Raw genomic sequence first — 27233 nt, 5'->3', positions numbered from 1 at the left:
CGGGGGTGTTTTCCCTCCACGTAAACTATAACCACATACGTATAAAATATTGTTTTCTTAAATAGTTTCGTCATCCGGTAGTTTAAAGATGAATTTTAAAATTCAAAGTGACTTTTGTGACATTTTGTCTACATTTTCCGACAAGCACGTAATCAATGGTTGCTTCCGCGCACCCCTGCTGTTTGGCCAACAATGGCGTCGTCCGCTGCTTGTGTTTATTTGAGGACAAGGGCAAAGGCGCAGCTGCTGTCGTCATTGTTGTGTTGCACTCTTCAGCTAGCATGGCGAGGTTTTTGAGGCCTAACATCCGCGGTTTGCTCAATTTACAGCAGAGAATGGCGTCAGATCAGGTAAGTACACAATATTAGCATTAAAACGTTGATTTTCTGGCGTTGTTGTGCTGTGTTTAATCAACATTTTGTCTAGCCGTGTATGACAGCTTGATTATAAACATGTGCCTTTTTCATTAAAGTAGTAACTAAAGGGACATGTGCAATGTTAACTCATAATTGCCTACAAACACGAGGTAAAATGAGGATAAAAGTTGATAAATTGGTACCAATGTCCTTGTGACTTGACTCTATGCCTATGTAGGTACGGTACAGGCCAACAGTTTGGACACACCTTCTCCTCATTCAATTAATTTTCTTTAATTTCATGACTATTTACATTGTAGGTTGTCACTGAAGGCATCACAACTAGGAATGAACACATGTGGAGTTATGTACTTCACCAAAAAAGGTGAAATAACTGAAAACATGTTTTTATATTCTAGTTCCTTCAAAATAGCCACCCTTTGCTCTGATTACTGCTTTGCACACTCTTGGCATTCTCCCGATGAGCTCCAAGCACACCTGTGACGTGAAAACCAGGGGTTTCCGATATCGGACTGCCAATATGATCGGCCGATAAATGCTTTAAAATGTAACATCGGAAATTATCGGTATCAAAAAGTAAAATTTATGACTTTTTAAAACGCCGCTGTGTACACGGATGTAGGGGGAAGTACAGAGCGCCAATAAACCTTAAAGGCACTGCCTTTGCGTGCCGGCCCAGTCACATAATATCTACGGCTTTTCACACACACACACACACACACACAATACTTGGTCAACAGCCGTACAGGTCACACTGAGGGTGGCCGTATAAACAACTTTAACACTGTTACAAATATGCGCCACACTGTGAACCCACACCAAACAAGAATGACAAACTCATTTCGGGAGAACGTCCGCACCGTAACACAACATAAACACAACGGAACAAATACCCAGAACCCCTTGCAGCACTAACTCTTCCGGGACGTTACAATATACACCCCCAACCCCGCCCACCTCAACCTCCTCATGCTCTCTCACGGAGAGCATGTCCCAAATTCCAAGCTGCTGTTTTGAGGCATGTTAAAAAAAAAAGAAAAAAAAAAGCACTTTGTGACTTCAATAATAAATATGGCAGTGCCATGTTGGCATATTTTTTCCATAACTTGTGTTGATTTATTTTGGAAAACCATGTTACATCCAGCAGGGCATCACAACAAAATTAGGCATAATAATGCGTTAATTCCACGACTGTATATATCGGTTGATATCGGAATCGGTAATTAAGAGTTGAACAATATCGGATATCGGCAAAAAAGCCATTATCTGAGATCTCAAGTGAAAACCATTTCTTGAAGCTCATCGAGAGAATGCCAAGAGTGTGCAAAAAAAAGTCATCAGTATAAAGGGTGGCTGTTATAAAGAAACTAGAATATAAAACATGTTTTCAGTTATTTCACCTTTTTATGTTAAGTACATAAACTCCACATGTGTTCATTCATAGTTGTGATGCCTTCAGTGACAATCTACAATGTAAATAGTCATGAAAATAAAGAAAACGCATTAAATGAGAAGGTGTGTCCAAACTTTTGGCCTGACTGTATGTGCGTATTGATGAAAATGGTGAATATTATTATGAGTAATGTCATGAATAAGTTCAATAGTTTTTTGTAAATGTTGGTCCTAAATTGGCTGTTGATATCCCAGACAATGGAGTTGCCAAATCAACTATTTAACAGAATTGTTTGTAATTCTTCACCTTGGTGACCAATGAGCAGGATTGATTGATTGATTGAGACTTTTATTAGTAGATTGCACAGTACAGTACATATTCTGTACAATTGACCACTAAATGGTAAAAGCCGAATACGTTTTTCAACTTGTTTAAGTCTGGGTCCACTTAAATCAAGTGACAAACCGACACCCACCTGTTCCCAATTTGCCTGTTCACCTGTGGGATGTTCCAAATAAGTATTTGATGAGCATTCCTCAACTTTATCAGTATTTATTGCCACCTTTCCCAACTTCTTTGTCACGTGTTGCTGGCATCAAATTCTAAATTTAATGATTATTTGCAACAACAAAAAAATGTTTATCAGTTTGAACATCAAATATGTTGTCTTTGTAGCATATTCAACTGAATATGGGTTGAAAATGATTTGCAAATCATTGTATTCCGTTTATATTTACATCTAACACAATTTCCCAACTCATATGGAAACGGGGTTTGTGTTGTTGTTTTTTTAAATTGGGTCTATGACCTATATAGAGCGCACACAAGACAATTAGTCCTCTGGCATGCTAATGTTGCTACTCGGAATTGACTTCTTCTTCGCCTCTTTCCGCACCTGGAAATGGAAGACCACTGCACCAATGGAAGACTGCGCTACCAAAGCAAACCTGGTGATGTGATGTGGCAATATTACAAATTCGAGCAGCCAACAAGTCGAACGGCAACATGCAAACTTTGCAATACTTCTGTTTCAAGGGGGTGGAACAAACGAGAAACCTAATGAAGCAACTGAAAGCCTGCCATGCAGACCCACACAATGAAATTACCAACAACAACAAACCCTAACTGATTCATTCCAGCAAAAATAAATGTTTTTGCGAGACTTCCAGCGTGCGGTAAACGAATGGAATTTATAGTATTGGATGATCAACCGCTCTCAGTGGTAAAGAATGTGGGATTTTGCCGCTTTCCTGGTCGTAAGTACATAACCGAAACAGACCCTCCCAAACTGTATAAGTTAACTGTTTACTTTAGAAATGTATCAGTGTTACATAAATTAAATGGATATCATTTATATGTCTTATCATGATTTTAGTCATGAATTACAATACTAAACCCACTAACTTGCACTGGATCGAGTGCTGCATGGCCAAAGTTTCCTAAAAAGCACTATAAAGTAGGGATGATGTTTGATAAGAAATTATCGAGTTCGAGCCCATTATCGAATCCTCTTATCGAACCGATTCCTTATCGATTCTCCTATCAAGTCCAGATAGGTTGTTGTATATGGAGAAAAAAAACACAATATTTGGTTTAACAAAAGCTCACTTTTATTATATAAGGAAAAAATAAAATCTAATAAATAAATAAATATTGACTGTTACCCCCTTAAAAAAATAAAATAAATATTGATTGTTGTTACCCAAAGTATATTAAGTGGGATTTTTCAGAAAAACAAATATATACAGTAACACAAAAACAACCTGTCTCTGTGATCACTATAGGTGTATAAATAATAATATAGTGTTAAATAAAATCAGTCCCTTAGGCACAAAACTGAAAATAATACAGCTCTCCAAAAAGTGCAATTCTGCTGCTATTTGACATAACTGTTTGTTATGATGCTTTGACATTGTTGCACTTTATTTCTTTATTGAAAGAAAATTCTATGAAAAGAAAAGTTGTTTGCAAATGTGGTTACAATGCTAAAAAATGAAAAGTTAAAGCTAAAAAAAGAAATGTCACTTTATTGAGTTAAAATTATTTCTTTATAGGGGGAAAGATGTGATGTTCTGAGCTAGGGCAGGGGTCGGCAACCCAAAATGTTGAAAGAGCCATATTGGACCAAAAATACAAAAAAGAAATCTGTCTGGAGCCGCAAAAAATTAAAAGCCATATTACATACAGATAGTGTGTCTTTAGAAATAAATTGAATTAAGAGGACTTAAAGGAAACTAAATGAGCTCAAATATAGCTACAAATGAGGCATAATGATGCAATATGTACATATAGCTAGCCTAAATAGCATGTTAGCATCGATTACCTTGCAGTCATGTAGTGACCAAATATGCCCGATTAGCACTCCACACAAGTCTATAACATCAACAAAACTCACCTTTGTGCATTCACACACAACGTTAAAAGTTTGGTGGACAAAATGAGACAGAAAAAGAAGTGGCATAAAACACGTCCTAGAAATATGTATATATGTATAATATATGTAAACAAACTACAGTGAGTTCAAGGACCACCAACATTAGTAGGACAAAACGGCGCTCGCCAAATACTCGAATCAGTGAAGCATGTTTAATATAAACAGTGTGCTTTATAACAATTAGGGAGGTTTGTGTCATGTTTGTCCTCCTACAGAAACCATATTAAAACCAATTTTTTTTTTCCCCCTCATCTTTTTCCATTTTTCATACATTTTTGAAAAAGCTCCACAGAGCCACTAGGGCGGCTCTAAAGAGCAGCATGCGGCTCTAGAGCCGCGGGTTGCCGACCCCCGAGCTAGGGAATATAACAGCTACACTGCCCAGCATGCAACGGGAGTGACGAGCATGCGCGGTAGCCCCGAAAAGTGTTGTTGCATGTCGCCAGCCGGCAACTAAGAATGAGGTTATGAGCACGCTGTGAAAGTAAACGTCAAGAACTCAGCCAACACGCCTCGTCTGCATTATTTATAATTAGACAGACAACACATATACAGTGTGATTTTGTTTTGTTTACAAGGAAAGAAAAACAAAAGCTAAAAAGGGAGATGATGGCATATATGTTGTATATATATGTATGTGCTGCGGTTGCTTTAAGAACGTTGCGACAGCTGCCGTAAAGGAGGTGCGTTGCTAGCCTGGTTGCTATGTTTCCGGTTGATCGTAAAAGTGTTGGTCATGTGTTTGTACCCTGCTCAAATCTCTCAGTAAAGTTATTCATTGGATTATACCTTTTTGTTTTGAACTTTATTACACCTTGGAGCGCTTTTTCCGGTCCATTGTTTTTCCTGCTTTCCCAATCTGCGCCTAATGACTGAGCTACGTGACGTCATTTCTTGTGATGTCCCACGGGGCATTTCTGGTCGGGACGGGATTCGAATAAAGAACCAACTCTTTTTCTTTACTATAGTGGTCTCGATAAAGGGTACCGGTTCTCAATAAGGGATTCGAGTCCGAGGACTCTATTCTTTTCTTATCGAACAACCGGGAAAATCGGTTTCGAGTATCATCCCTACTATAAAGTATAATCATGAATTTATTAAGATGTAATAAAAAGCTTCATGTTTATAATTGAACTAACAAAGTAGTAGTAAACACCATGAATGCAATCTAATGTCCATGACTTTACTAGTTCAACAAAATATTTGATGTTTTACAATTACAATATTTGTTATCAAATATAGCCATCGTATATCATGTGTTTATGAATTTCCTTGTGATGGAGTGAAGATATGTTCTCAAAACATTGAACTAATGTACATTTTGAAAAGGCTAATATTGATATGGTAAAGATATTTTCTCAACAAAAACAATTAGCTATTGATGCTTTGGTACAGTAATGAAAAATAAGAAGATAGAAACCATTGGTAAGTTTTATTGCATTTTTACAGAATTTCTGTGTGGGAAATGTTTTCTAAAGTTAAGTTAAAGTACCAATGATTGTCACACACACACTAGGTGTGGTGAAATTATTCTCTGCATTTGATCCATCACCCTTGATCACCCCCTGGGAGGTGAGGGAAGCAGTGAGCAGCAGCGGTGGCCACGCCCGGGAATCATTTTTTGGTGATTTAACCCCCAAGTCCAACCCTTGATGCTGAGTGCCAAGCAGGGAGGTAATGGGTCCCATTTTTATAGTCTTTGGTATGACTCGGTCGGGGTTTGAACTCACAACCCACCGATCTCACGGCGGACACTCTAACCACTAGCATCATAAATATGGTAAAAAATCTTTTCAACTCCAAAAAGGACGTTGATATTTTTCAATTCCTCTCTTTTTAAAAAAAATCTCACTGGGATCCCTGATAAATGTATAACTTATATTATGATAGGAATTCCAATGAATGTTTTACTCACCGTAGATTTATTCACAGGGGAGTTTTGTTAAAGGGTAAAGTTGCCAAAATTTGTCAGAGCTTTGTGGCGCGAATACTTGTCCAATCCGAAAATGTGGATATTCTGGAAAGACTAGGATATATGTTGTACGTCCTCAGTTTTAGTGTATAGTGGGGACCACAACAACACAAACGCAATTGGACTCTGAAAACAGCGCGGTCCTCAATAATAGCACGATTCAGCGTGACACTCTGAGTGACCACTGTGGATATCCAGCCAGCATCAAATACACACATAGCTACTATATGGCTTCACCTTTAAACTCCTCCCATTGTTAATTCTCATTCAATATTTTCCCGTGGGTTGGCCCCTCTCATTGTAGCTTGGTGAGCTGGGCAAAGGTGCAGGAAAAGGCGGAGGAGCTGGTGGGTCCATTCGAGAGGCAGGTGGAGCCATGGGAAAGAAGCAGGCTGCGGAGGAGGAAATGTACTTCAGGTACGTGTTTTTGTTTTGTTTTTGCACCTTTGGTCCTTTGCAAGTGTCCTCTCCCACATCACCTGTATGTTTACCATACCTGCACAACCAGGCGCAAGGAGAAAGAGCAGCTGGATGCACTCAAGCAACACCACCAGGAGGAAATCGACCACCACAAAAAAGAGATTGAACGCCTTCAGCGAGAGATTGACCGCCATAAGGGAAAGATCAGGAAGCTGAAGCATGACGACTAAGAGAAACCTTCAAACAAATCAAAACCAGTTTCTGCCAGACTACTTTAATCACCGCTTGCGTCGAAGGAATTATATTGCTCCTTTTTTAAAACACACATTTTCTTTTGCAGTAATGTTGCATAAACAACCAGGCAGGATTGTGTGTTGGATTGTTGCTTGAATGCCAAAATGCAATTAAAAACAGTCACAAAAATATTGTTGTTTCCATGGAACAGTGTGACATGATGTATGAACTGTTGTATGTTTATACGGCAAAAATGGTGTTATAAATAAATAGTGATAATGCAAAGCAGAGTGTCTGTCTTGCATTGTATTTGATTGTTATTGTTAGTGATTATATATATATATATATATATATATATATATATATATATATAGACCCAGTTCAGGACTCACGCCCACAGAGAATGGATTGTCTAATTTTGTTTTAATGCTCATAATTTATCATTTAATTATGATTACACTTTTCATTATTTTAAGTATAAATATAAAAAAAAGAATGGATTCATAAACCAATTATTTTGCAATTGTGTTTAATGCTCCTAATTTACCATTTAAGTTACGATTTTAAAATGTTTAAAAATATGAATGTATTGTAATAATCCCAGGAATGTAGGCTCACACGACTTCTTCGTTTGTCTTGTATTTATTGCACAAGATGTAATTAACTCCTCTCTGAGCTGCCACCTTAACGTGGTAGAGGAGTTTGCGTGTCCCAATGATCCTAGGAGCTATGTTGTCCGGGGGCCTTATGCCCCCTGGTAGGGTCTCCCAAGACAAACTGGTCCTAGGTGAGGGATCAGACAAAGAGCAGCTCGAAGACCTCCATGAATAATAAAAAACAAGGACCCAGATTTCCCTCGCCCGGACGCGGGTCACCGGGGCCCCCCTCTGGAGCCAGGCCCGGAGGTGGGGCACGATGGCGAGCGCCTGGTGGCCGGGCCTGTCCCCATGGGGCCCGGCCGGGCACAGCCCGAAGAGGCAACGTGGGTCCCCCCTCCAATGGGCTCACCACCCATAGCAGAGGTCATAGAGGCCGGGTGCGATGTGAGCTGGGCGGCAGCCGAAGGCAGGGCGCTTGGCGGTCCGATCCTCGGCTACAGAAGCTAGCTCTTGGGACGTGGAACGTCACCTCACTGGGGGGGAAGGAGCCTGAGCTAGTGCGCGAAGTGGAGAAGTTCCGGCTAGATATAGTCGGACTCACTTCGACGCACAGCAAGGGCTCTGGAACCAGTTCTCTCGAGAGGGGCTGGACTCTCTTCCACTCTGGCGTTGCCGGCAGTGAGAGGCGACGGGCTGGGGTAGCAATTCTTGTTTCCCCCCGGCTCAGAGCCTGCACGTTGGAGTTCAACCCGGTGGACGAGAGGGTAGCTTCCCTCCGCCTTCGGGTGGGGGAACGGGTCCCGACTGTGGTTTGCGCTTACGCGCCAAACCGCAGTTCAGAGTACCCACCCTTTTTGGATTCACTCGAGGGAGTACTTGAGAGTGCTCCCCCGGGTGATTCCCTCGTTCTACTGGGGGACTTCAACGCTCATGTTGGCAACGACAGTGAAACCTGGAGAGGCGTGATTGGGAAGAATGGCTGCCCGGATCTGAACCCGAGCGGTGTTTTGTTGTTGGACTTTTGTGCTCGTCACAGATTGTCCATAACGAACACCATGTTCAAACATAAGGGTGTCCATATGTGCATTTGGCACCAGGATACCCTAGGCCGCAGTTCCATGATCGACTTTGTAGTTGTGTCATCGGATTTGCGGCCTCATGTTTTGGACACTCGGGTGAAAAGAGGGGCGGAGCTTTCTACCGATCACCACCTGGTGGTGAGTTGGCTGCGATGGTGGGGGAGGATGCCGGACAGACCTGGCAGGCCCAAACGCATTGTGAGGGTTTGCTGGGAACGTCTGGCAGAGTCTCCTGTCAGAGAGAGTTTCAATTCCCACCTCCGGAAGAACTTTGAACATGTCACGAGGGAGGTGCTGGACATTGAGTCCGAATGGACCATTTCCGCGCCTCTATTGTCGAGGCGGCTGATTGGAGCTGTGGCCGCAAGGTAGTTGGTGCTTGTCGTGGCGGTAATCCTAGAACCCGTTGGTGGACACCGGCGGTGAGGGATGCCGTCAAGCTGAAGGAGGAGTCCTATCGGGTTCTTTTGGCTCATAGGACTCCTGAGGCAGCGGACAGGTACCGACAGGCCAAGCGGTGTGCGGCTTCAGCGGTCGCAGAGGCAAAAACTCGGACATGGGAGGAGTTCGGGGAAGCCATGGAAAACGACTTCCGGACGGCTTCGAAGCAATTCTGGACCACCATCCGCCGCCTCAGGAAGGGGAAGCAGTGCACTATCAACACCGTGTATGGTGGGTATGGTGTTCTGCTGACCTCGACTGCGGATGTTGTGGATCGGTGGAGGGAATACTTCGAAGACCTCCTCAATCCCACCAACATGTCTTCTTATGAGGAAGCAGTGCCTGGGGAGTCTGTGGTGGGCTCTCCTATTTCTGGGGCTGAGGTTGCTGAGGTAGTTAAAAAGCTCCTCGGTGGCAAGGCCCCAGGGGTAGATGAGATCCGCCCGGAGTTCCTTAAGGCTCTGGATGCTGTGGGGTTGTCTTGGTTGACAAGACTCTGCAGCATCGCGTGGACATCGGGGGCGGTACCTCTGGATTGGCAGACCGGGGTGGTGGTTCCTCTCTTTAAGAAGGGGAACCGGAGGGTGTGCTCTAACTATCGTGGGATCACACTCCTCAGCCTTCTCGGTAAGGTCTATTCAGGTGTACTGGAGAGGAGGCTACGCCGAATAGTCGAACCTCGGATTCAGGAGGAACAGTGTGGTTTTCGTCCTGGTCGTGGAACTGTGGACCAGCTCTATACTCTCGGCAGGGTCCTTGAGGGTGCATGGGAGTTTGCCCAACCAGTCTACATGTGTTTTGTGGACTTGGAGAAGGCATTCGACCGTGTCCCTCTGGAAGTCCTGTGGGGAGTGCTCAGAGAGTATGGGGTATCGGACTGTCTGATTGTGGCAGTCCGCTCCCTGTATGCTCAGTGCCAGAGCTTGGTCCGCATTGCCGGCAGTAAGTCGGACACGATTCCAGTGAGGGTTGGACTCCGCCAAGACTGCCCTTTGTCACCGATTCTGTTCTTAACTTTTATGGACAGAATTTCTAGGCGCAGTCAAGGCGTTGAGGGGATCTGGTTTGGTGGCTGCAGGATTAGGTCTCTGCTTTTTGCAGATGATGTGGTCCTGATGGCTTCATCTGGCCAGGATCTTCAGCTCTCACTGGATCGGTTCGCAGCCGAGTGTGAAGCGACTGGGATGAGAATCAGCACCTCCAAGTCCGAGTCCATGGTTCTCGCCCGGTAAAGGGTGGAGTGCCATCTCCGGGTTGGGGAGGAGATCTTGCCCCAAGCGGAGGAGTTCAAGTACCTCGGAGTCTTGTTCTAGAGTGAGGGAAGAGTGGATCGTGAGATCGACAGGCGGATCGGTGCGGCGTCTTCAGTAATGCGGACACTGTATCGATCCGTTGTGGTGAAGAAGGAGCTGAGCTGGAAGGCAAAGCTCTCGATTTACCGGTCGATCTACGTTCCCATCCTCACCTATGGTCATGAGCTTTGGGTCATGACCGAAAGGACAAGATCACGGGTACAAGCGGCCGAAATGAGTTTCCTCCGCCGGGTGGCGGGGCTCTCTCTTAGAGATAGAGTGAGAAGCTCTGCCATCCGGGGAGAGCTCAAAGTAAAGCCGCTGCTCCTCCACATCGAGAGGAGCCAGATGAGGTGGTTCGGGCATCTGGTCAGGATGCCACCCGAACGCCTCCCTAGGGAGGTGTTTAGGGCACGTCCGACCGGTAGGAGGCCACGGGGATGACCCAGGACACGTTGGGAAGACTATGTCTCCCGGCTGGCCTGGGAACGCCTCGGGATCCCCCGGGAGGAGCTGGACGAAGTGGCTGGGGAGAGGGAAGTCTGGGCTTCCCTGCTTAGGCTGCTGCCCCCGCGACCCGACCTCGGATAAGCGGAAGAAAATGGATGGATGGATGGATGGATGGATGGATGGAGATGTAATTAAACCACACAACAGCTCCAATTTGTGTCTGTCCCTTTTCCCGGCAAAACTCTAACTACCACTTCCCCAAAAGTCCCGCCCCCCAGCCAAGGCCATTGGCTAACACCCCGTAGGCAGCCGCTACAGTATGTATTATCAATTATGAGTATTAAAAACAAAAATACAAACTAATTAAATGCAAAAGTTTTGTTTATAAAATTTGCACGCTTTGTATGACGTTGCATTGCACAGGGAGAGATATAAAATGTTCAATATTTCGCAATAAGAACAGCCACAAGAGTCAGGTGACAACGAGTTGAACGCCGCCGCAATTGGCGAGGCGGCCAGCTTGGGAGGACCCACCGGAAACGATGGTGGCGCCCTCTTCTGGCCCACCGGAGACGATGGTGGCGCCCTCTGCTGGCCCACCGGAGACGAAGGTGGCGCCCTCTGCTGGCCCACCGGAGTGCATGGTGGCGTATGTTGCAGACCCACTGGGGTGAGGAGTAGCTGTGCCTCCCCAGCTGCACAGCTACTCATAGCCCCCCCCCTCCCAAGGGACAGATCCAAGATGTCCCACGAGGAGCTAACACAGAACAGGGATGGGTGGGAGGGATCACAAAAAGAGGCAAAGCTTTCTCTGGATTCGGCCACCAATGTTAAAGCATTGTTAAGCTTCTCTGCCATAGAAATCTCCGTGGGGTTCATGTTAGGCTGGAGTATTCTGTCACATGGTGTTGGTGACGAACCCCAAGATGCAGAGAAGGCAAGCTTTGTGCGGGAAAACATGATTTAATGTCCACAAACCAGAAACGGGCAAACTGGAAACAGGAACCAGAAAACAGAAAAACTGGAAATAGCTAAAGGCTAACAGGATCTGGCTAACAGGAAAACAAAAACAAGGAGTTAGGAGACAGCAAACTGTAAATAGTAGTGATAGGTGCAGCAACACCGATGCATCGGCGCATGCGTCGAACTCAAAACCCTGTGTCAGTGCGCGTACCGTTTTTAGAAAGTCACATGACCGATCATGAGCTGTTTCGGTCACGTGGCCCATACGCGAACTGTGTCGAACTGTTTATAAGGAAGCGCATCTGTCAACGAGATGCTGCTGCCAACAGAATCGCCGCACTTCTGTCGTTGGTCATTTGTATTTTATCGTCGTTGGAGATCATGGAACAGCCTCAAGCAAAAAGAATGATTTCCGCCTTATGAGAATATAAATAAAATAAATAAATCCATCCATCTATTTTCTACCGCTTATTCCCTTTGGGGTCGCGAGGGGCGCTGGAGCCTATCTTAGCTACAATCGGGCGGAAGGCGAGGTACACCCAGGACAAGTCGCCACCTCATCACAGGGCCAACACAGATAGACAACATTCACACTCACACACTAGGGCCAATTTAGTGTTGCCAATCAACCTATGCCCAGGTGCATGTTTTTGGAGGTGGGAGGAAGTCGGAGTACCGGAGGGAACACACGCAGTCAAATATAATATACCGTATTTTCCGCACTATAAGGCGCACCTAAAAACCACAATTTTTCTCAAAAGCTGACAGTGCGCCTAATAACCCGGTGCGCTTTATTACGATTCATTTTCATAAAGTTTCGGTCTCGCAACTTCGGTAAACAGCCGCCATCTTTTTTCCCGGTAGAACAGGAAGCGCTTCTTCTTCTACGCAAGCAACCGCCAAGGAAAGCACCCGCCCCCATAGAACAGGAAGCGCTTCACCCGCCCCCATAGAACAGGAAGCGCTTCACCCGCCCCCGGAAGAAGAAGAAAAAACGCGCGGATATCACCGTACGTTTCATTTCCTGTTTACATCTGTAAAGACCACAAAATGGCTCCTACTAAACGATCCGGGTCATAAAAAGACGCAATCTCTCCATCCGCACACGGATTACTACCGTATTTCACAGCAACTGAACCGCACTGTGGAACGGGAGCACGTACGGTGAATATTCGCTCCACAGGGAATGAGAAGTCATCCTTCACTGTGGTTCTAGCTTGCCATGCTAACTTCCACTCATGGTGATATTCAAAAGGAAGACCTTGCCAAAAGAGACCTTTCCAGCCGGCGTCATCATAAAAGCTAACTCGAAGGGATGGATGGATGAAGAAAAGATGAGCGAGTGGTTAAGGGAAGTTTACGCGAAGAGGCCGGGTGGCTTTTTTCACACAGCTCCGAAGGCGAACACACCTTCACTAAGACGGGCAGACAGCCTCGGACGACATACGCCAACATCTGCCAGTGGATCGTAAATGCTTGGGCAGATATTTCGGTCACAACTGTGGTCCGAGCTTTCCGGAAGGCAGGATTCACAGAACAACAGCGACACTGACTCCCGATGACTTCTACGAGACGGAACCGGCCATTTTGGATCCCACGCTAGCGCAACTTTTCAATTCGGACACCGAAGACGAAGAATTCGAAGGATTTACGAATGAAGAATAACTTCAGAAGGTGAGCGCTATGTTTATTTTGTGTGTTGTGACATTAACGTTCGAGCAACATTATGTTACTATTGCTCTACACCATTTTGAATTTTACTATGTTTGTGATTGCACATTTGCGTACATTTTGGGACAGAGTTGTTAGAACGCTGGTTTTCAATATATTATTAAAGTTTGACTGAACTATCTGACTGTTTTTTTGACATTCACTTTAGCGCAGCGTTTTTTTGACATTCACTTTAGCGCAGCGTAGGCGCGGCTTTTAGTCCGGGGCGGCTTATTGGTGGACAAAATTATGAAATATGTAATTCATAGAAGGTGCGGCTAATAATCCGGTGCGCCTTATAGTGCGGAAAATACGGTATATAATCTAACTGTATTGAAAAATAGGAGACTGTTTATGAAGATTTACTTGCGTTTATTAGAACACGCTTAAATAAATAACGATAAAGATAAATAAAGAGGAAGTCTAAGTCTGTCTAGTCTAAGATAAGAACTCCATAATTCTTAAGATCTGTATATTCACAAATCTTTAACTGGACATTCTTCTGTGCCTGTTTTGTCAGTTTTATTGTGTCCTTTTTGTTCTTGTTGTGCATCGCCGCCTTCACTTTTCTCTTCTCCTCCAGGGTGGCAGTGATGTCCTGGTGCTTCCAGCCCACCTCATGGGCCAAACATCCCAGGAGGGCAAACTGTAGCAGTAGAAAAAGCAGTACATTAAAAATGAAAAGTCCATGCGCATTGTAGGCACATGTTCCTGACTCAAATCCGTATAGTGTGGTTTCATCAATGCATGATCAGATTTAAAACACTGGGGCTCATCACCGTTTAGCAACCGATTAAAAAACCTCCATGTCGACTCACCTTACGAGTGGGCTTCAGACGCACACTTTTAAAAGCAGCTGGGACCACCATACGCTTCCTCTGATGAATTGAAACACAAAAATCAGATACCAAAGAACCTCAGGGGGCAAGTGCAAATATGATCTAAGTGGTAGGTCTCAGAAGAAGTAGTTTCATTTCAAACATCAGTCAAACAAGGCTTGGTAAGGTTAGGGCATCATTGACGCATAGTACTTGGGACACAGTGTTGCGCAATGACATCACCTTGTTGTAGGGTGGGGGGATGCCATCAAACACCTTCATCCTATCCAGGGCAGCCTGGCCTCTCGGTTTTGTGGGGCAGCATGCCTGGTAAATACAGCTTTCAATTAATACACGTGTTCAATAAAAGTTTGTCACTACTAGGGATGGAAACAGTTTTTTGGTACCGGTTCCCAATTAAGTCGGCCCATTAGGACCGTGAAGATCCTCAACCAACGATAGATACAAAGGGCGGTATTTTTTTGTTCCAGCTGACTGACGTAATTATGACACACTAGGGATGTCCCGATCCAGGTTTTTGCACTTCCGATACGATACCGATATTGTTTTTGCACTTCCGATCCGATATCGATACTGACCGATACCGATACTGGCCTATCCGAGCATGTATTAAAGTTATTTAGCCTACTTAGTTGTCAGAATCATGTTGAAAAGGATTTTAGTACTCTTGATAACAACTAGCCAGCTGAATTAGGGGAGTTTGAATAATACACAATGGTTGGTAACAAGAAACTGACCTGTTTATTCAAGGATAAACACAAAATAGACAATTATACATGACAAACAGAAATGGCATCATTGAAACTAGGGCTGGGCTATATGGCCTTTTTTAAATATTGCAATATTTTAAGGCCATATTGCGATACACGATATATATCTCGATATTTTGCCTTAGCCTTGAACGAACACTTGATGCATATAATCACAGCAGTATGATGATTCTATGTGTTTTGATTGATTGAGACTTTTATTAGTAGGTTGCACAGTGAAGTACATATTCCGTACAATTGACCACTAAATGGTAACACCCGAATAAGTTTTTCAACTTGTTTAAGTCGGGGTCCACTTAAATTGATTCATGATACAGATATATACTATCAGATATATACTATCATCATAATACAGTCATCACACAAGATAATCACATTGAATTAATTATAATCCGGGGTGTGGAGGGGGGCGCCTGATGTAAGTGTCAAAAAGACAGCCAAAAGAGTTTGATATGAGAATAAATCTAAAGTTAAAATATAGGGTAGAAATGCACCCATTTGCAGGAAATGTAGTCTTGATTTTCAAAATGTTCTTTCAAGGCTTGCATGTCTACATTAAAACATTCTTCTTCATACTGCATTAATATATGCTACTTTTAAACTTTCATGCAGAGAAGGAAAGCACAACTAAACAAATCAAATTTTTTCATACGGTGTTGTGGAAATTTTTGCCTCTGCATTTTTGATGGTATGGACGTGTGGCACCGAATGGAGATAAGCGTCTCGACAGACATTACAATATTTGAACAATGATGACGAAAACTGTTTTCTCTGTCGTGTCCGTGTGTCGAAAATTGTTATGCGCTTATTTTTTTATTTGATTTTGTGCGTGGCATAGATTTGCCGTGCGCAGAGGACGTTTGAGCATGCGCGCACCTTAGCGGCTGCGCTAGCATCACAGCTAACGTTAGCCATGCTGCTACCTCTCTGCTGGGAGAGGACGTATACTATACGTATGTGACGTGTGTAAGAAGTTGCGCTTGCTGTCTGTGAGAAGGAGACAGAAGAAGGAGTGGGAAGAGCCTGTAGTGCAATGCCAGCAGCTAAAAGCAACTGCGTGAGAATCCATAGACCTGTGGATGTGTTGAAGGTGTGCTGGAAAATGCGGAACGGAAATAGGGAGAAGCAGAAAAGTGGAATGTATTATTTAAATCTGTGCGTTGGAAAACACGGACCGGAGTTTTTTTTTTAACTGGATCTGGATCGGCATTTTCCCATGCCTTGCCGATACGCATTTTTTGGCAAATATTGGCGGCCGATCCGATCCAAATATCGGATCGGGACATCCCTATGACACACTGGGATAAGTTCCAGCCATCCCAAAAGGGAGAAGCGGTAGAAAATCTATGGATGGATGTCATTCAATTCAGCTACATTAAAATCAGCTTTGAATAACAAATAAACAAGTTTGCCACAACAATATTTTCTCAAAAGTTCTTCAAAGTCACACACGTGTCAGTGAACGCACTTTACTCACGAGTCGCGGACGCGTTTTATCGACTGTCCTAGTGATCCGTTAATCCACACAAAAATTATATATTGAGGTAATATAACCCATAAAGCTGCTTTGAAGCAAGATAGCATCCGCTGTGACTGACAGGTCTCTGCTGTCTGACGTCATTCGATTGCGTCGCATTTTTGTGGCATTAAAAGACATCTGGTTTAAATGTTTCAGTTCCTTCTGTCTCTCGACTGGACGATCGAGCATTACATTTTGTTCAGAGTAATTTTTATTTATATAAAAACTACACAGTGTGGTTTCTCATCAATGCATGATCAGATTTAGAACACTGGGGCTCATCACCGTTTAGCAACAGATTAAGAAACCTCCATGTCGACTCACCTTACGAGTGGGCTTCAGGCGCACGATTTTAAGCGCTGCTGGGACCACCATACGCTTCCTCTGATGAAACGAAACACAAAAATCAGATACCAAAGAACCTCAGGGGGCAAGTGCAAATATGATCTAAGTGGTAGGTCTCAGAAGAAGTAGTTTCATTTCAAACATCAGTCAAACAAGGCTGGGTAAGGTTAGGGCATCATTGACGCATAGTACTTGGGACACAGTGTTGCGCAATGACATCACCTTGTTGTAGGGTGGGGGGATGCCATCAAACACCTTCATCCTATCCAGGGCAGCCTGGCCTCTCTTGGTTTTATGGGGCAGCATGCCTGGTAAATACAGCTTTCAATTAATACATGTGTTCAATAAAAGTTTGTCACTACTAGGGATGGAAACTACCGGCCCATTAGGACCGTGAAGATCCTGAACCAGCGATAGATACAGCAGGCGGTATTTTTTTGTTCCAGCTGACCGCCGTAATTATGACACAGGGATAAGCTCCAGCCACCCCAAAAGGGAGAAGCGGTAGAAAATCTATGGATGGATGTCATTCAATTCAGCTACATTAAAATCAGCTTTGAATAACAAATAAACAAGTTTGCCACAACAATATTTTCTCAAAAGTTCTTCAAAGTCACACACGTGTCAGTGAACGCACTTTACTCACGAGTCGCGGACGCGTTTTATCGACTGTCCTAGTGATCCGTTAATCCACACAAAAATTATATATTGAGGTAATATAACCCATAAAGCTGCTTTGAAGCAAGATAGCATCCGCTGTGACTGACAGGTCTCTGCTGTCTGACGTCATTCGATTGCGTCGCATTTTTGTGGCATTAAAAGACATCTGGTTTAAATGTTTCAGTTCCTTCTGTCTCTCGACTGGACGATCGAGCATTACATTTTGTTCAGAGTAATTTTTATTTATATAAAAACTACACACACTGATAGCGCAACACTAAATATGGTTTATAGTCTGTCACTCAAAAACGTCTGTGTGCAAGATAATTCCTATTCTTCCAAAAGCACACAAACATAAAATGCTAATTGATTGTATTGATTTATGCATCACGTAAAAAGTATGTGCTCTGCAAATGTATGCCATACATAAATATTTCCATCTGAGTAATTGTAATGAATAGAAAAACAGTGATGATCTGTGTGGGGTAAAGACTTCCGTGCTGTGAGATTTTACAATGCATCATGTTGGAGGCGTTATGGTTTAAATTTGTGCTAGTACAAATGCTGATTAAAATACTATTTCCCCCCACAAATGACATTGTACCGCTATACAACGTATTTGATAAGGAAAAGCGATACAGGTATTGTACCGATAAAATCTTGATATACGTCCCTTGTCACTACTGCAGACAGGGATGGGATATGGCCTAAAATATGGACTGTGACATGTTGCAGCCTCCTGCGACAATATATATCACATTATACAGAGAATAAAACCATTTCAAAACAGGGGTAACACATTGCATCATCTTTTGGTGGTATTTTGTCGTAACTATTGAAAGTACTCGCTACTGTGGTTACTTTCCTATTCATTCCATACAAAATTTTGAGCAAAATGCATTCAACAGTGCAAAACAATGTAACTCATGTAAAAACTACTATTGGCTCAGATTTTAAAGCCCTGCGATGCTCAGGGACTTACCACCTCTACAATGTCTTCAACATGCATTATCACGATGTGACGCTCCATTGTTGACCAATTTTATATCGCACAACTCTACTGCTGAGCCAGCTGTTTTTCAGAGCATAAATTTGCATCCCATCTTAACGCAGATCTGCAGAATTTCAGTACATCAGTGGTTCTTTAACTTTTTTCTTCAAGTACCAATATAATGACCAGCATTAAAATACAGTACCGTAGAAGGCTTAAGTATTCATTAATATTTTTGGTCACTAACAGTTTGAACAGTAACACTAAATATAGGAGAATAAAACACTGCTTTAATCAAGTGATTCTCTGGAGAATCACTGAAGTAGAATAGATACCGTATTTTCCGCACTATAAGGCGCACCTAAAAACCACAAATTTTCTCAACAGCTGACAGTGCGCCTTATAACCCGGTGCGCTTTATTACGATTCATTTTCATAAAGTTTCGATCTCGCAACTTCGGTAAACAGCCGCCATCTTTTTTCCCGGTAGAACAGGAAGCGCTTCTTCTTCTACGCAAGCAACCGCCAAGGAAAGCACCCGCCCCCATAGAACAGGAAGCGCTTCTTCTTCTACTGTAAGCAACCACCCGCCCCCGGAAGAAGAAGAAAAAACGCGCGGATATCACCGTACGTTTCATTTCCTGTTTACATCTGTAAAGACCACAAAATGGCTCCTACTAAGCGACAAGGATCCGGTTCATAAAAAGACGCAATCTCTCCATCCGCACACGGATTACTACCGTATTTCACAGCAACTGATATTCCTGTGAACCGCACTGTGGAACGGGAGCACGTACGGTGAATATTCGCACCACAGGGAATGAGAAGTCATCCTTCACTGTGGTTCTAGCTTGCCATGCTAACTTCCACCCATGGTGATATTCAAAAGGAAGACCTTGCCAAAAGAGACCTTTCCAGCCGGCGGCGTCATAAAAGCTAACTCGAAGGGATGGATGGATGAAGAAAAGATGAGCGAGTGGTTAAGGGAAGTTTACGCGAAGAGGCCGGGTGGCTTTTTTCACACAGCTCCGAAGGCGAACACACCTTCACTAAGACGGGCAGACAGCGCCGGACGACATACGCTAACATTTGCCAGTGGATCGTAAATGCCTGGGCAGATATTTCGGTCACAACTGTGGTCCGAGCTTTCCGGAAGGCAGGATTCACAGAACTACTGGACAACAACAGCGACACTGACTCCGATGACTTCGACGAGACGGAACCGGCCATTTTGGATCCCACGCTTGCGCAACTTTTCAATTCGGACACCGAAGACGAAGAATTCGAAGGATTTACGAATGAAGAATAACTTCAGAAGGTGAGCGCTATGTTTATTTTGTGTGTTGTGACATTAACGTTCGAGCAACATTATGTTGCTATTGCTCTACACCATTTTGAATTTTACTATGTTTGTGATTGCACATTTGCGTACATTTTGGGACAGAGTTGTTAGAACGCTGGTTTTCAATATATTATTAAAGTTTGACTGAACTATCTGACTGTTTTTTTGACATTCCCTTTAGCGCAGCGTAGGCGCGGCTTATAATCCGGGGCGGCTTATTGGTGGACAAAGTTATGAAATATGTAATTCATTGAAGGTGCGGCTAATAATCCGGTGCGCCTTATAGTGCGGAAAATACGGTATATAGAAATCATGGCTGTCAAGTGGGGCAAAATGTGCTTTGAAATTAAATGTGGCAAAAAGCATTTTCTCCCACCATTAAGGAAAAGAGAAACACCAAGTATATTTCAGAAAGGCCCATTATTCTATCTCACCTCTGACAGTCCTCCAGAACATCCTGTTGGGAGCCCTGAAGTGGTACGGTCCTCGAGAGGGATTGGTGTTCATCTGCTTGCGCAGGAAAGCAAAGTACTTCACTGCAAAGACATGGCATGCTCTAATAGTAAGAGGTGTATCCAGAACACTGCAAAGATCCATTTCAACTCAATATGATGTCTCAGATGGTAGTGCATGTAGGACATTTTCATGGTCAATTAAAACTCAAAAAAATACTACTGAACATCATCACAGACAAATCTACATGCAGCACTCAAAATTCAAGTGTTCACTCATCACCGACAACAGTCGTGGGTAGAGTTGCAGAGCACCATAAACCAAGTAAGCTTCATCCAAGACAGGGGTTTCCAAGGCATGGGACTTCAAATCCCTTTTACATTTTGGAGATGACATTTTAGGTCATCTCCATGCTTACTCTTCTGCACATACACGTCAGTCAAGGAGAGCTTTTGTAACTTTTTTAAAATTAAAGTAAAAGTTAAAGTACCAATGATTGTCACACACACACTTGGTGTGGCGAAATTATTCTCTGCATTTGACCCATCACCCTTGATCACCCCCTGGGAGGTGAGGGGAGCAGTGGGCAGCAGCGGTGGCCGCGCCCGGGAATCATTTTTGGTGATTTAACCCCCAATTCCAACCCTTGATGCTGAGTGCCAAGCAGGGAGGTAATGGGTCCCATTTTTATAGTCTTTGGTATGACTCGGCCGGGGTTTGAACCCACAACCTACCGATCTCAGGGCGGACACTCTAACCACTAGGCCACTGAGTCGGTTTTAATGTTTATTTCAATTATATTACAATAATTTATTCGGAATTGAAACGTCCCTCCAAGAATCGGAACCGAATCAACAGTCGTAAGAATCACATCCTTACGATTTAGGGCCTACTGTACTCCCTGAAAAAGTGATTGTAGGCTCATAAACATGTTATGTGTATTAGAGCGGAGTATGTATTTTTTTTTATTATGTTACGGCGTGGCGCAGTGGAAGAGTGGCCGTGCGCGACCCGAGGGTTCCTTGTTCAATCCCAACCTAGTATCAACCTCGTCATGTCCGTTGTGTCCTGAGCAAGACACTTCACCCTTGCTCCTGATGGGTGCTGGTTAGCGCCTTGCATGGCAGCTCCCTCCATCAGTGTGTGAATGTGTGTGTGAATGGGTAAATGTGGAAGTAGTGTCAAAGCGCTTTGAGTACCTTGAAGGTAGAAAAGCGCTATACAAGTACAATCCATTTATCATTATTTATTTAACTGCTATAAATCAAGAGTGACTTCCGTTTCCAAGTTAAGAGTGAACTTAAGACGGTGAATCTTGAGGGTTATATTCCAAGATGGCGCCCGCGTGGCTGACGTCTTTGCGTCGTCTTCCCGACAACTACGTTTTTTATTTATTATAGTCTTAATTTGCATCCTACATGCGAAGTTTTTGCACGCAACAGTGAGATATAACAGAGATGAACTTCTGGACATCGGAAAAGCTCACCATGAGCTCACTTATAGTCTGACAGACTTCAACTTTCTGCTACGACGAGACCCCGCTAACCACAGCGACACCAAAACAACAACAACAAGGCGGCGGGGCTACATGCTAGGCTAAAGGCTAGAGCTACACGACCACCACTACCTAGCCTGCTGCTAGCTAACGTGCGCTCGCTCGACAACAAGCTGGATGAGCTGAGAACCAGGATTACATCCCAGCGTGAACCGAGAGAATGCTGTGCTCTTATTTTCATGGAAACCTGGCTTTCGGACAACATCCCAGACTCTGCTATCCAGCTAGCAACGCACTCTGCCTACCATGGAGACCGGACAATGCCTTCAAGAAAGGCGAGAGGTGGCGGCGTCTATGTTTACGTGAGTAACAGCTGGTGCTCATACGTGCGGGTGGTTGAAAGACACTGCTCGGACAACATTGAGTTTTTGATGGTGAAATGCAGACCATTTTACCTGCCAAGGGAGTTCTGTGCAGTGTTTATATTGTCTGTTTACATCCCGCCACGGGCGGACTCCACAACAGCGCTGAAGCTGCTGCATGACGTCATCAGTAAACAAGAGACCGCACACCCCGATGCTGCGTTCACGGTAGCTGGGGATTTTAACCACCGCAACCTAAAGAGTGTCCCCCCGAAATACCATCAGTATGTGAACTTTCCTACGAGGGAGAAAAACATTCTGGACCAAGTATACTGCAACGAAAAGGGAGCCTACAAGGATATACCCAAGCCACACTTTGGACTATCTGATCACATCTCAGCTTTTCTATATCCAGCGTACAGACAGCGCCTCAAGCAAGCCCCCCCAGTGAGTAAAACTGTTAAAGTGTGGAATGAAGACACTGAACTAGTGCTTCAGGACTGCTTTGGGAGTACAGACTAGGACATGTTCAAAACTGCTGCTCAGAGGGATGACGGTACTGTGGACAGAGGAATATGCTTCCAATGTAACTGGCTACATCAGTACATGTGTGGAAAACATTGTTCCCACAAAACAATACAAGATATACCCAAACCAAAAACCCTGGATTAACTGTGATGTTCGGTCCAAGCTACATGCCCGCTCCACTGCATTTGTCTCAGGCAATGCTGAGGACTACAAGAAGGCCAGATATGACCTGTGTAAATCCATCAGCGAGGCCAAGGGACAACAACAGACTAAAGCTGGCGGGATTCTACTCCACCACAGATTCCTGGTGCATGTGGCAAGGCCTGCAACACATCACAGACTACAAGCAGGGGGGCCACAAACAGCCAGCGCTCACTGCCAGATGAGCTGAATGAGTTCTACGCCCGCAGGACCCACCACTCACTGTGACAACAGCAGAGGTACGTACAGTTCTGAGGAGAACAAACCCACGGAAGGCAGCCGGCCGAGACAACATCCCTGGCCAGGCCCTCAGAGTCTGTTCATCAGAGCTGGCTGACGTACTTAATGACATTTACAACTTTTCACTAGCACAAGCTGTTGTGCCCACCTGCTTCAAGACCACCACCATCGTGCCCCTGCCAAAGAAAAACACTGACCTGTCTGAATGACTATCGCCCTGTTGCACTCACCCCAATAGTGATGAAGGGCTTTGAGAGGATAGTCATGTCACATCAAGAAGTAGTAATAATTCTACTTCATGGAAATATTTTTACCACTGTCAAGGCTGGAACTAATTGGCCACATTTAGTTTTTTGCTCATTTGACTATAGGAGTGAATCAATCCATATTACCTTCAACATAACCTAAGTTTATTTATTTTCTCAAGCTACTACACCAGAAGTCAAAGACTGCTCAGTTCACTTTAAAATCCCCTGTCTTGAGACCAAAAACATTACAAATCATATACAAAGTTAAATCAGGTGCCAGGTCCTTATGATGTCCGACCCAACTTACGTTTGTTACGGTAGAAGTTGCTGGAGATGTTGATGCCTTCACACCGGACCACCACAATTTTCTGTTTTTAACAAGTAAATATATCAATTAGAGAATCCGACATTTGTTTGGGAAAATGGCAAATCTGTTTGTACCATTTTGTCTCAGATGGTAGTGCATGAACATTTTCTCAAGGTCGTTAAACTCAAGATTGGTTCAGGTAAATCATCAAGGACAAGTCTACAGATATGCCAAATTTTCAAACATTTAGGTAACTATACATTTTGACACCTACCGAGCAAGATCTGCTTAGCCACAATGGCAGCCAGCCGACCGAGCAGATGGCCTCTGCCATCCAGTATCAGAACCTGTAACATCAAACAGGATTTAACCCAAAAGGTCAAAATATAAAACGCACATAATGCCCATTTAAATCAGGTTTCAGAAATCAAACGTCAAATGCGATTAATTGTTTAGGGTGTCAGCATAAGGAAGTTTAGAGAAGACGTAAGATTAAGCACATGGCCGCTGGGCGGGCGGCAATTGACCGTCCTATTGCAACCAAGAAATAGTACGGAGTTTGGTAGATAATTACATGCGGAAATATATATATAACGACCATTAAACTTTATAAAAGCTGACAATTTAATTAACCGCGGCTTCAATTTGAAGCGAGCTCGCCAGCCGCCATCGTTGCTTTCCTAGCCTAGCTGCCATGTTGTCCAGTTGGCGAAGATAGCTAAAAGCAGAAGGCATTAAACCACACTTTTAAACAAAATGTGACCCCAGTTTTGACACTGTGGCTTAATAAAGTAAGTAGGTGCGTATTTGCGAAAACGCAAGCTCGCAAAATTAGCAGACAAGGGTTTACAAAAGTAAAAATTGTACTGCGGCTTTCCTCACCTTGTTGAAGCGGTCTGCCATGATGTGCAAAAGGAAAGATAGACGGGGACGCCGGTGGCAAAAGGCAGGGTAGAAGGAAGTGACGTCACTGATTATGAACGGGTTTCCTGTGGCTGTTCTTATTGCGAAATGTTGAAAATGTTATATCGCTCCCTGCTGGTTGATATCATTAGCGAGACTTGCGCAATGCAACGTCATACAGAGCGTGCTATTTTTATCAACAAAAGCTTGCATTTAAATAGTTTGTATTTTTGTTTTCAATACTCATAATTGATCATTTAAACATAATACATACATGCATATTTTTTACATTTTAAAATCGTAACTTAAATGGTAAATTATTTCTGAGCATTAAACACAATTACAAAACAGTTTATGCATCCATTTTTTAAATGAATGTAATCATATCATTAAATGACAAATTATTAGCATTAGAAAAAAAATTAGACAATCCATCCATTCTCTCTGGGTGAGTCCTGAACTGGGTCAAAACCAGCTAACTTTAGATCAGTATAAACAGGGAACATATACACGCACACACACACACACACACACACACACACACACACACACACACACACACACACACACACACAGAGAATCATCCATTTTCTACGACTTATTCCCTTCGGGTCGCGGGGGGCGCTGGAGCCTATCTCAGCTACAATCGGGCGGAAGGCGGAGTACACCCTGGACAAGTCGCCACCTCATCGCAGGGCCAACACAGATAGACAGACAACATTCACACACTAGGACCACACAGAGAATCACTAACAATCAAATAAAAAGCAAGGCAGACACTCTGCTTTGCATTATGGCAGCAGCTCTGTGCTCTTGTGTCATCCTTTTGTGTTTCCCTCTTGTTTTCATGTGTTATTATATATATATATATTTTTCATTTTTTTGGCTTTTGTTTCGGGACCCTTTGGGACTGTGTGACAAGGGGTGGCACTTTCGTGACTTCTGCTGTGCTTTTTTGTGGACTTCTGGATCTGCCTCCCGGGAGCCTTTTGGCCATGGAGACCAGCTGCTGGGTCTCTGCCACACCAGAGTCTGTTTAGAGAGACTGGAGGTGATGCAGATGAAGAGACAAGGCCGTGGAGCTAGCACTGAGCGCCTGGACGGACAGGCTTCACAGTGTCTTGGCTGAATGAGCAGGTATCGGACACCTCAGTCTCCTTGGACGTATCCTCGCTCATCCATGCGGACTGGACACTGGCCGAGAGTTGGTGGGCGGCCGAGAGTGGAGTCGGCTCTCTTGGTTGCTTTGTTGGGTCTGTTCCTGTCTCTGGCCATGCTCCCTACACTCCAGCAGACGATGGCGTGGAACACCGCAGAGACCACCACAGTGTACATGTTTCTTTTACTTTTTATTCATAGCTGTATGTAGAAATGGCTGGTTGCATCAGCTCTGCTCTTTTAATGTCTTTAATGTCCTTTGTGGTCTTTGATGTTTGAAGTTTCCCTCTTACACACATGTAAGAGCGATGTGTACTATGGCTATGAGTTGTTTTTTCCCTTGGTCTCAGTCTGGACCCCCTCTACAGGGGCCCAGGCTTAGACCGATTTTTTTTTCTCACCCCTCCATTGTTTACCTGTATCTCACCTTTTTTGTAAGGGGCGCCGGAAGTTGGCAGACCCGTCAGCGATCCTGTTCTGTCTCCCTGTAATGTTTGTCTGATCTTGAATGAGATTGTGCAGAAAATTTTAAGGCGCCGGAAGTTGGCAGACCCGTCAGCAATCCTGTTCTGTCTCTTTGTAATGTTTGTCTGATCTTGAATGGGATTGTGCTGAAAATTTTAATTTCCCCTCGGGGATTAATAAAGTATTTCTGATTCTGATTATGGGCGGAAGGCGGGATACACCCTGGACAATTCGCCACCTCATCGCAGGGCCAACACAGATAGACAACATTCACTCTCACATTCACACTAGGGCCACACAGAATCACTAACAATCAAATAAAAAGCAATTTTTTTTATAAACAATTTTTGCTGTATAAGCATACTACAGTTTATACATCATGTCACACAGTTCCATGGAAACAATATTTTTGTGACAGTTTTTAATTGCATTTTAGCATTCAAGCAACAATCCAACACAATCCAGCTTGGTTGTTTATGCAACATTACTGCAGAAGAAAATACAGTTTGAAAAAAAGCAGCAATATAATTCCTTAGATGCAAGCGGTGATTAAAGATGTCCGGCAGAAACTGGTTTTGATTCGTTTGAAGGTTTCTCAGTCATGCTTCAGCTTCCTAATCTTTCCCTTATGGTGGTCAATCTCTCGCTGAAGACGTTCAATCTCCTTTTTGTAGTGGTCGATTTCCTCCTGGTGGTGGTGTTTGAGTGAATCCAGCTGCTCTTTCTCCTTGTGCCTGGTTGTGCAGGTATGGTAAACATACAGGTGATGTGGGAGAGGACACTTGCAAAAGACCAAAGGTGCAAAAACCAAACAAAAACACGTAAACCAAACAAAAACATGGTAAATTATTAGCATACTTGCCAACCTTGAGACCACCAAATTCGGGAGATTTGGGGGGGGGGGGGGTTAAGGAGGGAGGAGTATATTTATAGCTAGAATTCACTGAAATTTAAGTATTTCTTATATATATATATATATATATATATATATATATATATATATATATATATATATATATATATATATATATATATGTATATAG

General features: G+C 43.7%; 2 protein-coding genes and 2 non-coding genes across 6 annotated transcripts; 1 reads left to right on the top strand and 3 right to left on the bottom strand.

Annotated features, from left to right (window-relative positions):
- Positions 1–187: 187 nt before the first annotated feature.
- Positions 188–7115, top strand: atp5if1b (ATP synthase inhibitory factor subunit 1b). Its single transcript, XM_061968288.2, has 3 exons — positions 188–350; positions 6481–6593; positions 6685–7115. The coding sequence occupies exons 1-3, from the start codon at positions 282–284 to the stop codon at positions 6824–6826; spliced, it is 324 nt and encodes a 107-aa protein (XP_061824272.1). The 5' UTR covers positions 188–281; the 3' UTR covers positions 6827–7115.
- A 6600-nt stretch (positions 7116–13715) lies between these two features.
- Positions 13716–24622, bottom strand: LOC133611472 (large ribosomal subunit protein uL13-like). Of its 3 annotated transcripts, none has more exons than XM_072913642.1 (9): positions 24547–24622; positions 23939–24011; positions 23665–23725; positions 20265–20366; positions 17060–17145; positions 16817–16876; positions 14426–14509; positions 14183–14242; positions 13716–14010 (listed from the first exon to the last, which is right to left on the bottom strand). In XM_072913642.1, exons 2-9 carry the CDS (start codon positions 23996–23998, stop codon positions 13798–13800), a joined length of 726 nt encoding a protein of 241 aa, XP_072769743.1. In that variant the 5' UTR covers positions 23999–24011; positions 24547–24622; the 3' UTR covers positions 13716–13797. The 3 variants fall into 3 exon arrangements, with proteins under 3 accessions (XP_072769743.1, XP_072769744.1, XP_072769742.1); XM_072913643.1 differs by having other exon boundaries at positions 20265–20337; positions 23665–23729; positions 23938–24011; positions 24547–24583; XM_072913641.1 differs by having other exon boundaries at positions 23665–23729; positions 23938–24011; positions 24547–24582.
- On the bottom strand, positions 20441–20525 carry LOC133612051 (small nucleolar RNA Z195/SNORD33/SNORD32 family). Its single transcript, XR_009816072.1, has one exon. It is a non-coding gene; the product is annotated as a small nucleolar RNA Z195/SNORD33/SNORD32 family (small nucleolar RNA).
- LOC133612050 (small nucleolar RNA Z195/SNORD33/SNORD32 family) lies at positions 23802–23882 on the bottom strand. Its single transcript, XR_009816071.1, has one exon. It is a non-coding gene; the product is annotated as a small nucleolar RNA Z195/SNORD33/SNORD32 family (small nucleolar RNA).
- Positions 24623–27233: the final 2611 nt, after the last annotated feature.

Source organism: Nerophis lumbriciformis, linkage group LG08 (assembly GCF_033978685.3).
Source record: "Nerophis lumbriciformis linkage group LG08, RoL_Nlum_v2.1, whole genome shotgun sequence".
Classification (NCBI taxonomy): domain Eukaryota; kingdom Metazoa; phylum Chordata; class Actinopteri; order Syngnathiformes; family Syngnathidae; genus Nerophis; species Nerophis lumbriciformis.
Note: the sequence above shows the minus strand (reverse complement) of the source record. Positions and strands in the feature narration are given on the sequence as shown.

Bases quoted from the DNA above. Each gene is read 5' to 3' on its own strand.
- LOC133611472 (XM_072913641.1), bottom strand. From the start codon at position 24,567: ATGGCAGACCGCTTCAACAAG. The intron at 16,877-17,059 runs GTGATGTCATTG...TCGTTTCATCAG, and splicing joins TCCCCCCACCCTACAACAAG to AGGAAGCGTATGGTGGTCCC. The intron at 14,510-16,816 runs GTGAGTCGACAT...TGTATTTACCAG, and splicing joins GCCTGAAGCCCACTCGTAAG to GCATGCTGCCCCACAAAACC.
- atp5if1b (XM_061968288.2), top strand. From the start codon at position 282: ATGGCGAGGTTTTTGAGGCCTAACATCCGCGGTTTGCTCAATTTACAG. The intron at 351-6,480 runs GTAAGTACACAA...CTCTCATTGTAG, and splicing joins AGAGAATGGCGTCAGATCAG to CTTGGTGAGCTGGGCAAAGG. The intron at 6,594-6,684 runs GTACGTGTTTTT...CTGCACAACCAG, and splicing joins GAGGAGGAAATGTACTTCAG to GCGCAAGGAGAAAGAGCAGC.